The 13,262-nt window shown below is 26.3% G+C and overlaps 1 protein-coding gene across 3 annotated transcripts in view; it reads left to right on the top strand.

Moving 5' to 3' along the window:
- Positions 1-11,982, top strand: part of LOC145837856 (uncharacterized) — a 34,290-nt gene extending 22,308 nt beyond the window's left edge. The window contains exons 16-26 of one of the 3 annotated variants that reach the window (XM_082945317.1): positions 169-470; positions 4,406-4,636; positions 5,066-5,192; positions 5,380-5,460; positions 5,525-5,595; positions 6,454-6,532; positions 8,092-8,185; positions 8,747-8,866; positions 10,041-10,198; positions 10,541-10,634; positions 11,077-11,982. In XM_082945317.1, the coding sequence (XP_082801443.1) occupies positions 169-470; positions 4,406-4,636; positions 5,066-5,192; positions 5,380-5,460; positions 5,525-5,595; positions 6,454-6,532; positions 8,092-8,185; positions 8,747-8,866; positions 10,041-10,198; positions 10,541-10,634; positions 11,077-11,090 (1,371 nt within the window). In that variant the 3' untranslated portion in view covers positions 11,091-11,982. The remainder of the gene's footprint in view (positions 1-168; positions 471-4,405; positions 4,637-5,065; positions 5,193-5,379; positions 5,461-5,524; positions 5,596-6,453; positions 6,533-8,091; positions 8,186-8,746; positions 8,867-10,040; positions 10,199-10,540; positions 10,635-11,076) is intronic. The other 2 variants (XM_082945318.1, XM_082945320.1) reach the window with 2 other exon arrangements.
- Positions 11,983-13,262: the final 1,280 nt, after the last annotated feature.

Raw genomic sequence — 13,262 nt, 5'->3', positions numbered from 1 at the left:
TTAAAATATTCTCATTAAATCAACTAAATTATGACGTTCAGCACATAAAGATATGAGAAAACAAAATTTAAAGTATTTTAAAACAAAAATTTACTTATAATGATTTTATTTTTCAGCTTTTTTATTAAGTTTTTCATTAATTTCTATCTATAATTATTAAAATTTCAGCAGCAGTTAGGAATGAACCACCTGCAAATAAAAAACCCCTTGGCAACCGGGATGTTACCACAGCAGCAAAATACCGGTATGTTGCCACAGCAACAAAATCCCAGGATGTTACCACAGCAACAAAATCCAACGATGATACCCCAGCAGCAGGGGTCTGGACTAGTTCATCCCCAACAACAAGGATCTGGTATCCTACCCCAGCAAGGATCCGGGTTGCTAAGGCAACAGGGTTCCGGGTTGCTGCCTCCCAAGCAACAAGACTCCAGCTCCGATGAGGAACCGAATCCCGAGGAAGTCCGCAGGTTTGTAAGCATCAATTGTAAATGTGCAGTTTCATAATAACTTTAAGAAATTGTGTTTTGAGAGATACTTGAAGTTACAAGTAATATTTAAAACTTGCATGTAAACTAAATTTTGATTTTTTGTTCAGTGTTCTTCGGACCATTTTGATATATTTGTTTAGTGGCGTTCTCTCCAACATACTTGCGGTATGTTTAGCGGCTCTAAAAACATTTATTTCTTACTCAGATGTGCATAAAATATTATACTATTAAAATAAAAAACACCCGAATGTACAACAGCTAGATAAATGATAATCTCTTTGTTTATGGCAACTCTTATGTGCTGAAAATACAGGTTTAAATAAAAAAAGTTTTAAATTCAAAAAAATAAGCTATTGGTTATTTACAAGATTATAAAGAAATATTTATATTTAGTTAAGCTAATCAATGCAATTATAAATAAGTTGGACGTTTGGTAAAATGTAAATAAGCATAGAATATACTAGTTATTTGAACTTTTTGATTTAACAAGTTATTGTGGGCCTAAAGAGAGATTTTTAGTCAAGTTTTTTAAAATTGTAAAATTATTGTATTTTTTGTATACGGCTTCATTAATTGAAATTCATTCAATGCAATAATAAACTTCATAGTTTAAGAAATAGCCTCGGTAAAAGCTTACAATTTTTTTTAGACTGTTTAAATTTATTTTATTTTTTCTTCAACTTAAGTTATTAATAAGTAATTCCATTATTTTTTTGTCTTAAGTTCTGGTATAATCAGCTTAAAAACGCAAAGACTTTAAAATGATAAATAAAATTTAAATTTATAAAAAGTAAAAATACTGATTTTAAGAATATGTAACTTTATGTTTTTTAAGTATATATATATATATATATATATATATTTATACAGTTTTGAAATAATATTTGAAAGTTTTCATACAATCAATAACACACCTAAAATAAATTTTATTCTTATTTCGTTTCTATAATACATTGTTTGTTGTAAAGTCGGCAATATATAACAACGCATAAAAAGTATCTTTCTGTATATAAATATAAAAATTAATTTTTCAAATATATTTTAATTTTTTCCAACAGTAATTCATCAAACAATGTAGCTTTTATTTTTGCCATCGTAAAAAACAGTGCGTCAGTAGAGCATGGGATGTTTATTCCATAATTACTTTAAAATTACTTTTGACGCTCTTTGCGGCCGTTCTAATTTATTTAGCGCTGGTAGTAAATAGTTAGTATTTGCCTAAATGTAGTAATGTTGTATAATCTTAAGTTGTTTCTTTTGTAAAAAAGTTTGTAATGATATGTCAACTAATATACAAAAATATATAATTCAATAACAAAAATTTTTCGATAGCAGTTTATCCTACAATGTAATTTTTAAAGCATTGAGATAAAATAAATAAACTGGTTAAATTTGTTTATTGTTGCGAAATAAAGCAATTTATTTTAATTTAATGAATCTGTATGTATTTTACAACTACACTTTAATGAAATTTCTACGACTTAAGTAGTCTATTTCAATTTGAATAAAAATTAACTTTTTTTTTCTTTAAAATAAGCTAGTAAAAAATTCAATTGTTTTATAGATTTAAAGTCATAGAAAATGACTTTGAAAATTAATACTTGCTATAATGTGTCCTACTTTTAATAATAAAGATACTGGTATATAATTCACAGAATATAATTAAGTATGCTAAAAAGTTTTGTTTTAATTTGAAAAAAACAGTCTTTTAATGGTTAATTTTATTTTGAACTAAAAGATTTACAAGAAAATTATTTTATTCTATGCTTTTGAAGCTAAAAGGATAAAAAATATATAAAATATTACTTTAATGAATTTGAAAAAAACCTAAAGTAAATAATGATCTGGTTTTATTGTTTAAATTGAAAAATAGATAAAAAACAACAACATTAGTTAAAAAACACATATGTTTGATCTTTTATTACTAAACGCTTAAAGATTAGAACGACTGCTTTAAAACTACAAGATATACGTTAATTTAAATATAATATTTTTATTTCGTACTTTTCCTAAGTGTCTATTAAACTACCTTAAATTATTTCTCAAAAACCTCTACAATTTCTAATGTGTTGAAAGTGTGTTATCTGTAAAATGTGCGAAGTATCTGATAAATATAATTAAATTTGTTTAGCACAAAAAACGTTTCACCCCTAAATGCGTTAAGCGTCATTACAAATATAATTTACAGTTTTGAAAATTTTAGTGAGTTTTCATAATTTTAAAGTATTTTTAAATAAAAAACAAAATTACCTTTTTTCTTAAAGTTTTTGGTTGTAGACATCTTTCATACTAGTTAATTATAAACACATTGTAATCACGGTCTTAATATTTTATAAGAAAGAGTCTTCGTTTTTCTACTAATTAAGAAGTGAGTAAACAATTCAAAATAAAATCAGTACATTTTGTATAGAAACGTCCACCAAAAAATTATTGGCTACTGTAGATTTGAAAATTAAAATTTTAATCAAATACATAAGAATAAGCTAGTAATATTAGTAAGTTTTCTTCAGCTAACAATCCTTTGCAAAACTATAAGATTGCATTTTTATATTTTGTACTTGTTTACATTCTTTTTTTATATAATATTAGTTTACATAAGTCTAGTTAGTTTAGAATTTAGAATATTTAAGCATTTTGAGTTTTAATTTTATTCAGTTATTTTTCTTATTCAGTTGGAATAGCTATAATTATATCAGGTTGAAGCAAAGTTTTTAATTGTAATTAGTTTAAGGTTATTTCCTTGTAGTTTGAGATCACAAGAAAGTATATTTTTAATGGTTATAAAATCGTTTGCAAAATATTTAGAAATAATTAAAAAAGTTTCGATCTTGGTAACAAATAAATTTCTTTTAGTTAATATGTATGTATTTTACAAGCTGTTATTTAGGGCTACCAATCTAAGATAGAGTATATGAAATTTTATATTTTAGTCAATTTTTATTTTTGAAAGTTGAGTTAAATTCCTGAAGTATTTTTAAGATTACTAATATCACAAGCAGTTTTTCAGTTTTGTTTAAATTATTTATTTTAAGCTTGTTTTAGTGTTTATATTTTGATAGCCGTATGAGTGTTCAGGACAAGCACAGATTGCAGTTGTTAGCCAGCCTTCGGAGACAACAGGCCGTAGCGTCCAGAAAAAACTTGAAAAGACTTTCAAAATCTATCAAGTATTTTTTTAAAGTTTTTTTAATGTATTTTTTTCAAAGCATTTATTAACTTTTTTTTGAAAATAGAATTAATAGTTGACAATGCAGTTTTTTGCAAAACTATAGTTACAGCCTGGTCTTTTCAATCTGAACTTAAAGGAATTTATTAGTTATTAATAATTCTAATTATTTATTAATTAAAATTTAAAGAAAAAAGTATTATAGTTATAATAAGTAAACTGTGTTAATTTTAAATTGAAATTTGAACTTTAATTGTTAATAAAAGCTATATTACTTTTTTTAATGTACTAAAACAATAAAAGTTTGATTTGTACCAAAACAAATTTAAAAAATCTTAATAAAAATTAACTGATACTGAACTCTTATATACACTAGATCACAAGAGGAAAATTGTCATTCTTATTGGAAATTAGTTTTTAGTAGGTTTTCTGTAAAACATTTCTCACAGTTACATTTAAATTAATTACATTACAATTAATAAGAGTTTTCTACTTATGTTGATCAAGCTGTATTAAATAAAAAATGGTACGAAAGTAGTAATTAAACTATTGAATCAGTAAACATAAAACATTATTATTCAACCGAAGTTTTAAAATTTTAAGAAAATATCTGAAAACCTGCACTGGTTTTGTCATTCTTGAAACAAAAAGTTTTTCATTCAAAGCACCAGTGATAAAAAAGTTAACTCAATATTATGATATTACAGTTTTTTGATTATTCATAATTAAAAATAAATTCATACATAAGGTATTTGGAGGGTCGCGGCGGCAGGGGTCGCCACACAGTAGCTTCGATGATGGGGAACCACCTGAACATGAACAACCCGTACAACATGTACCCGGCCCAGCAGCAGCTTGGCAACCACCAGCAGCAGCTTAGCAACCACCTGCATAGCAACAGGATGAGGTTGCTGGCCGGTTTCAGGAGGAACATCGCCACTGGAGGCAGCAACCTGAATAACGGGGAGCACAACATCGGGTTTGTTTGATTTATTTTGAAAGTTTTTGTAGATTGTCAGTTGAATGGTTGCCACTAGAACAGAAATGTTAAGCAAGAATATTTTACTGGTTTAGTGGTGACCATGTATTAAACTTTTGTAATTTGGATGGGAAAAGTAAGAAAATATGTTTTTTCTGCATAATAGTTAAAAAAACTTTTCTGACCTTATGGAAGCTATACGTGTAAAGTTCTCTCTGATTACCTTAAATTTGGTTTGGTTGCAGTAGTCACTCAACATATAAGGTTTTATGGCAAAACTAGTGTAAATCTTCGAGACTGATATATTTTATTAATGACAAGCAATTATGTTTGCAATTAAATGTTATAACTAACTCCAATGTATCCTTTTTCCAGATAAAAAAATCATTGTAATTATTAGTGAAATAAAAACAAATATATGTATTACAGTGAACGCGTGCCGTGCAGCCAAGCACCCTACCAGGCTTCAGACAGGTTCAATAGGAGAAGGGCTTCCGATTCCACGACCGCTCAGAGCGTCAAGCTGTTCCAACAAAACGTTAAAAACTTGCAGCAGGTTCGTATTAATAAAAAAACAAGTGTAAAGGAAACTAAAACCAACATTTTTTAGTTAAGCAAATGTATATAGTAACTTGACAAATATTTATTTTGTGTTCTATTATGTCCGATAAATATATTTCTAAATTTGAATAATAGTTCTATATTACAAATATATAACGCTGAATGTAAAAAAATAATGTTAGGAACATCAAAAGTTGAAAAGTCAATTTGAATCGCCGCAAGACCAGCAGAAAAATGTAAACAAAACTTTGCACTCCAATACGGTAAGTTATATTTAATTAGTTTGAGATATTAGAAAATGCTAAATTTAAATTATTAATTATACAGGAAAATTCCAGAACTCAATCGCCAAAAGACAACAATGAAAACCATCAAGCTCTACTTTTACATTTGCAAAAGTTTATATTACAGTTTAATTTGTATAAAGTATTTCTATTTTTAATTAAAGACTGTTGTCTGAATCTTTTAGTTTAAAATAATCTCTTATTTAGTTTAATATATTTCTAAAGCCTTTGTAGTTGATTTGTACAAAGATAAAAATTTCTAAGATGTTGAAAACTTAAAATTTGAGACAGTATACATAAGTATATTTAAGTTTTCAAAATTCTGTAAAATAGCTTTTTTTTTAAACATTGAAAAAAAATTCAAAGAAATTAACGTATTGTTTATTAAATTAAACTCAGAAAATTAGTTAAAATCTTACCCGAGCTTAAATAACATTGTTACAAATGTGAAAAAAAACGTAAAAAAATTTAAACGTAAGCATATTAGTAATGTTGAATTGTTAAATTTTGTATTAAATATAACGAAATAAGATTATAGTTTTAACAAGGAAAATGTTTTATTGCAATGTGGTATTAATTATTTAACAATCAAAAAGTTCAATTTGTATTCGTAAAATGTATTGATTATTTTGCATAGATTTAGCTCAGTAAAGCATCGCATTCTGCTTTGTTGATTTTGCTTTCTTATATGTTAATTTTACAGAATTACCATAAAAACAAGCAACATTCTCTAATGCAAAACTATTTTGTGTTTGTAGAAAATTAAAAAACATTTTTGAAGAAAATTTATTAAACTTCAAGTGTTTTTTATTAACAAATTGATATTATTTAAAATTTTAACAAAAAGTTCTAAGTTAAATCAAAAACAAATGTTGATTTTAATTTTAGCTAAACACCGAATGTCTTTTAATACCAAACACAATTTACAAAGCAATAATCGTTTTTTTGTTATTTTACTATTTTTTATTACAGGCTTCACTTACAACAACAGCAAAGCTCTTCTACACCGAGTCCCCCACCCATACCCAAATCTCCAGAAAATTTACAAAATGTTAGTGAAAGTTTACTAAATCGCCTTGAAAAACTAGTGATAATTAGTCAAATCTACAACTAGACACGAAAGTTTACGAAATACTAAATAAAATTTATAAATTAGCCTGAAATTAAAATGAAAAAAATATTTAAAAACTCGCATTTAAATTGTAAATTGTTAATTAAGTTCTACCAGATTGACTTTAAGTGGAATTTGCTTTATGATAGATAGAAAAGTATATTTTCAAGGTCGTTGAACAGCTTATTTATTAATTTTTGTGTTTATTTTTAACACAACTTTAGCTCTATGTCTATATCGAAATATAAAATTCAGTTCAATAATTTTTTAAACTGATAAAAGTAACCTTTTTTTTGTCTAATTGCTTCACTTGAATTAAATATGTGAAGAATTTTGACTCAGTAGTTTTTTTAGTTTATTATAGGTTCGTATTATAAAAAATAACATTTATAAAAAGTTTTATTTGAAATGAGTTTATGTTACTTCAATCTAAAACTTATGTATAAGATAATAGTATTTGTTTAAACTTTTTTTTTGTTAGATTTTGACTAGTTTTACAAGCAATTATCTGTTCAGCAATTGATTAATTCTAGAGATAGAACGTTGAGTGTACAATTTTTTAAACAGCAAAAATTGTTATTATGTAAAATGTACAGTTTTGGTACACACTTCATTGGATTTTTTAAAGTTCAAAATTTTCTAGTTTATAAAAAAACTTAATTTTAATTCAAATGTCAGGAATGGTGAAATGCTATTTTATTCCTCTGATTAAAATACAATGCGGTATCTTGTTTCAAGAATGTAATTTTTGTTGTGAAGCTTTTAAAATTAGTTTATTTTAATAGTTTGTTTACACCGATTCCACCACAAAATATTTTGTTTACCTTGGGCTCAACAAAAAAAACAAAAGGGTCGAAGGCTCAAAGGAAAACTAAGAAGAAAAACGTAGTTTTTAAAATATTTAGTAGAAATCTGGAAGACAAAGAGAGCATTTTTATATTTAGTTCATGCAGTTTTTGTTGACAGCAGTAATTAAACAAAAAGTTTTGCTGCTAGTTTTTAATTGTTGTTTTTGCTGTCGACAGAGAAGTAGATTGTCTCCCATATACGAAATGGATTGCGACTTCGGTTTTGAAAGCATCCAGAAAGCGATGGATTATGGAGAAAATTTGAACGGTTCCGAGAAAGAAATGTACCAAAAATTATTGGTAGTGTTTTTTTTTTTTGTGTAAACAATGTTTGTTAAGTATAGCTTTGTATTTTAGACAATGAGACTTGATTTCAGAGATATCAGCAAGATGATACAAGTTAAACTTGATTATTATTTTTTATTATGCTTTCGATGTTTTAGAACTTTTAGTTAGACAGAGTATTTTGATTTTTTTTTTCTTGTTACAGTGTTTTCGTTATACTTACTTAAAGTATGCATTACATAGTGCTTCTACTTACCCTTACAATGTCTAGCTCACCGTGTCTATTAAGCTTCTTGTAGATTTTTTTTGAGTGATGAATCAAATATGATTAAAATCAAGTTTAAAATAAAATTAAAATAACCACAGAGTATAATGGACGATTCTTCAAGCAGTGACTTGACTGAAGCACAAAATATTCACCAAGAAAATGTAAATGAAGTTGCTCATTCCAATTTGAACGGTTAGATACAAGTTTTATGAATATAATTGATATTGTTTAACTCGATAAAATTTTTACACTGGTAAACTATTTGAAAATATATCATGTTTGAATCTATCCAGTATTTATAGTAGTTGCACCAAACAAAGTTTAAAAGCTGCTTTTTTTAGTTGTCACCACTAGTTATTAGGGGGCCAATGACTAGAAAAGGGGTTTAGAATGTGTTATAAACTAGTAAATTGACATGTAACAAAGAAGAGTGATTATCTTTTTAAATCATTGGTAACATGGGCTGTTATGAAAATAAGTTTTTGAAACCTTGTTAAGCAACAAAAGCGTTGAAACTAATCTGTAATTTATCGCACACACATTTCAGATGTAAGCAAACCTCAAGTTACAGGTTTTGCACATCGGGGCTTCCAGAAGCCCCTAAAGGTGTTTTCGTGTGTTTGGGGGCAATGGCTAGTAAAGTTTTAAAAGGGAGGGGGGTTTCCATTATTGCCAAATTGGCGGTCATGAAAACGATTGTGGGAAACGCAGTTGTACATTAAAGTGTCAGAGTTTATTTTTGATACAATTCAGGTGTTGGCAGTGTGCAGCAGCAGAGGTACGCAAACTGGTGCGGGGGAAATTATTACCAGCCCAATTTGCCGTCGGTCGTCGAAAACAACACCAACAACATAGAGTTCGATGCCAAGCGCGGTGAGTAGTTTGTAGTTGTTGAGTGTTTGAACAACTATTTGAATTAATTAATGTTCTGTGATTCGAAAAACGACTACAAAAGTAAAATTATATTTACAGCTTGTCATAAAACCTGTAACTTGACAATTCAGGCAAACGAAAACATGAAAATCGTGGAATTTTAAGATATTTTTACGTTTAAAGTAACGAAATTTATTATCTGTCCTGTAGATATTTTTTTGTATAAACTAAAGTAACAAAACATATTTACAAGAATTCCTTTCAATGTTGTTATACTATTTATAATAGTATAATAGTATTTACCACAGATGTTTTTGTGTCAAAACTTATACCGACTAACGGCGTTTCACTGCTCTCAAATAAATTTAAGAACAGATCTACCGAGTCATTTAAAAAAAATGTACTTAATTAAAAAAAAAAATTGAAAAAAAAGGATAATTTAATTACAGATATTAATATTTAATCAAATAAATAAAGTTTTATTTATAATAAACAGTTTGTGTTAACTTATTTTCATAATTATTACGCCTCCATATAATGTTAATAAATATTAAGTACCTAAAATATTTAAGCTTTAAATAATGTTTTATTTATAAGTAAGAGCCATTAAAGACTATTAAAATGTGCAATTTCAATGTGATGTTACACTTTAAATACTTGGTTGCCAAAATTTATTGATCAATAAAGTAAACGACTATGACAGCAAAGTTTTAGACAAAAAAGTTTCATTAAAGAATTTAATTATTTAAAAACTAAACAACTCTTAATTTCTAATTCATGCATTTACAAGAAGTAATTCTTTTTTAAATAATTTTTTACGAAATAATTATAGATGTTTTGTAAAATTCATTGTTTAAATAGATTATTATTTGCATGAAGTTTTATTTCACAATTATATTTAGTTGTTGATATACTCATCTAAGAATAAGAAACTTTAAAAGTTAAGTTATTGTCTTCACATAGAATCCTGCTATTGAGCTAGAACAAAGTACAAATTTATTTTTATAATTTACAAATATCAGCAAATCTTAAAAAGTTTCACAGAAACAAACTCTTATCAAGTGGCAAATTTTCAAACAGATCTACTGTTTTTTTTTTGTATAATTAATATCCAACATTGTTGTATCAGGTCTTAATTTTCACAAAAATATTGATGAGATTTCTCACCAAACAGGAGTGAACGTAGCGGATTTCGAAGTGTCGAGTCTGATGCCGGCCGGGGAGATCATTCAGATGATAAAAAATTCCCTGACACGAAACAACATGAGCATCAGTCACGACATCAACGGGAAGTTTGCGTTGAGCAAGAGCGGAGTCGAGCTTGAAATGGAGGTTTTTGTGATTTTACAATGCATAAACTATGATTGTTCTTTCCTACGTTTTGTTTAAAACCAGTTTTTAAACGATTTTGTTACCAAATTGTCCGATGAAGCTTTAATTTTCTTGGTATTCAAATGTTATTTTTTAAATTTAGTTAATGGTTTAATATTAAAATGCATTATCACAAGTAAATTGCTAAATTATGTTTACGTTATATTAAACAAAAATATATAAATAAACAATAAGGAAGGGATTTACAAAAATATCTATTTAATAGTTGAGCTATTTTTTTTAAACCAATAAAGAAAATTATGCATATTAAAAGTAATAAATTAATACTAATATTTTTTTTAGGTTTGCCAAGGGAACAAGTCCAATGGGTTGAAAATAAGAAAGTTATCAGGGGACAATTTAGTATATGGAAAAATTTGCAGGGAACTTTTACAAGGTTGGTTGAATAATTTTTTTGGGAAATAGGTCCTGTAAACAATTTTTAAGAACCAGGATTTTTATTAATATTAAACTTTTTAATATATTTAAACGAGTAGTTTTAAATGTTCTTTGATGAAAAATTGAATGCTAGATTTTTTTATAACTTAAAGCCTAAAATAAAAAAAAATTACAGACGTTTTGAAGTTTTTTTAAAGTTTATTAAATTTAGGTAAAAACTGTACTTGTGTCTTTTTGTTTTTGTTAATATATTATTAGCTTGTTTTCAAACAATGTACTTTTTCACTAAATAAAATAAAAACAAGCTTGTAAACAAGGTCAAGTTTGAGTCTACATTATTCTTATTGTTTTACTAATAAAAGTGATTTAATAGTAAAATAGCTGAAGCACTTTTATTGTTCGTCTGTTTTAGTAGCACTGATAAAAAGTTGTTATTCCAGGTATTCATCTTTAAGAAGAAGTGAAAATTTCAAAACAAATAGTTGAACAACAAAATTTGTTTTTGGTGCTTTAAAATTTTGTTTCAACGTTAGATATTTTTGAACTTAGTTTCTCAGGGTTTTATAAACTTAAAGAAACTGACAGTTCCTTTCAACTGTATTCGTATTTTCCTGAGTTTTAGAATTTATTAATGCTATTATCTATGTTTTATTTCCTTTAAATGTTTGTTTGTTTTTAATCATTGTGTTTAAATCATTGACCGAAAGTCATCAAAATGTTTTAAACGTGATCAAAAGAGAAGACATCATAGGAGAAAAAATTGATCTGAAAAATGTTTTTCAGTTTTCATATAGAGGTTATGTGAGCTTTCTTATAAAAAAATGTTTGAAAGTAGTTATTTACACACAGTTTTTTTTATTACATTTGAATTAGTTCGGGTTATCTTTGACAAAGATTGAATTGAATCAAATTATTGAAATTTTATACAATCTAATAATTATTGTTTTTGAAACTCTAATACATTTTTACTTACAATTATAATCAGAATTGTTAGGTATTATTAAAGGTAATCAAAACGAATCACCAATTTAATACTATTCCATGTTCAAACTATTTTTAAAGTAGTAGCTTACTTTTTATTAAGTCCAATGTTTTTGCTTCCTGGTAATTTTTTAATTATTCATTAAATTTTCAAGTCACATCAGTAAACATCTTGGTGGCTTTTAATAAAAACTCCAAGTTAAAGTCTTTGTTTCGATAAAGTTGTCAAAGATCATACACGATTTTAATTTATGTTTTTCAAATGTGTACAACTTTTGAACATGTTTTTAAGTGTTAAATTAATATCAACTGCATCAGTGTTTTTGACATGTTTGAGTATTTTGAACTTTTTAAGATTAGTTATACCGAAAATAAGTTCCTTTTTCAGCATTTGTTTAAAGAATAAGTTTTATATATATATTTTTCTTTTTTACAATTTTAAAAACTTAATTTTTAAATTTTTGTAAAAGTTTCAATGTAAACATTAAATGTTTATTGTTGTATTTTATTTTTAGTCCTCTACATCACAACATTTCTTACACGATAATTTTAGCCTGAACGTTTTTCTAAATAAATTTTGTTATTGAAAAAAGTCAATTTCAATTTTTTTTTTTACTTTTGTGTCATGTTCTGACTTAAAGTCTCACTTTTACATCAAAAAATAATAAATTTAAATAAAATATTTTTTAGCTTGTTCAGTTTGAATTTATCTAAGTTTATTTCTTAATTAGTTTAATAGATTTAATTTTTTTATTTAGGTTATCAAAAGCTGAGCTGCCTTATATGAAAACTTAAAACGGTGCTTTTTATAAAAACATGTACTCAAGTCAAATAAACAATGTTCTTCTTTTTTTCTTTTCCTTTACTTAAATTATTTTGTCAATAAACAGTTGTAAATTTTTGCTTGTATTGTTGAATTAAGTGAGTTATATGTTAAATTTGTTTTATTAAACAAAAACTTTTATTTTAAATAAAAAAAGTAATAGTTTCATCAGTAATTGTATTACAATAGTCTGTTAGGAAAACTTATACCCTAACTAGTCTATAATTTTTACTTTGGACTAACATCTGCCATATTTTTGATTTTTTCTTTCGATCCAATTTACATTAGTTAAAATATATAAGTATAGACCAAACAAAACTCAGTGGATAAAATTACACAGTTTATTTGAAAAATCTTTATTTGTATAGAAAAGAATGTTTAAAATGTCTGTAGAAATTACATGACAATTCAGATTAAAACAACTCAAAATCTTTTGATATTTGGGTCGTACTAAGACTCAAGCTATTAATAAACTTCATTACAACTAAACTGTTAGGCTACACAGTATCAATATTACCAATTAGGCTATAACCCTTATTGGGTTAAGAAAATGTTTGTTAATTTTGGACATGTCATTTTAATTTATTATCAAAATTCGCGCAATATGTAATAAATTATGAAAATAAATTCATTTTTGTTACTTAGCTTAAATTGTGTTGTTAGCATGTGCAATATCAAGTAGTTATTTAATAAGGTATCTAGATAAGTTTTATTATGTTTAATGAGGTGTTTACGTCAGTCAAACTATCTAAATGTATCTAAACCAGGTTTTCCCAAAGTGGGCGATATCGCCCCCTGGGGAGAGATTTCAGTAAGTCGGGG

The sequence above is a fragment of the Thalia democratica genome, chromosome 6 (genome assembly GCF_965202585.1).
Source record: "Thalia democratica chromosome 6, ktThaDemo2.hap1.1, whole genome shotgun sequence".
NCBI lineage: Eukaryota > Metazoa > Chordata > Thaliacea > Salpida > Salpidae > Thalia > Thalia democratica.
Note: the sequence above shows the minus strand (reverse complement) of the source record. Positions and strands in the feature narration are given on the sequence as shown.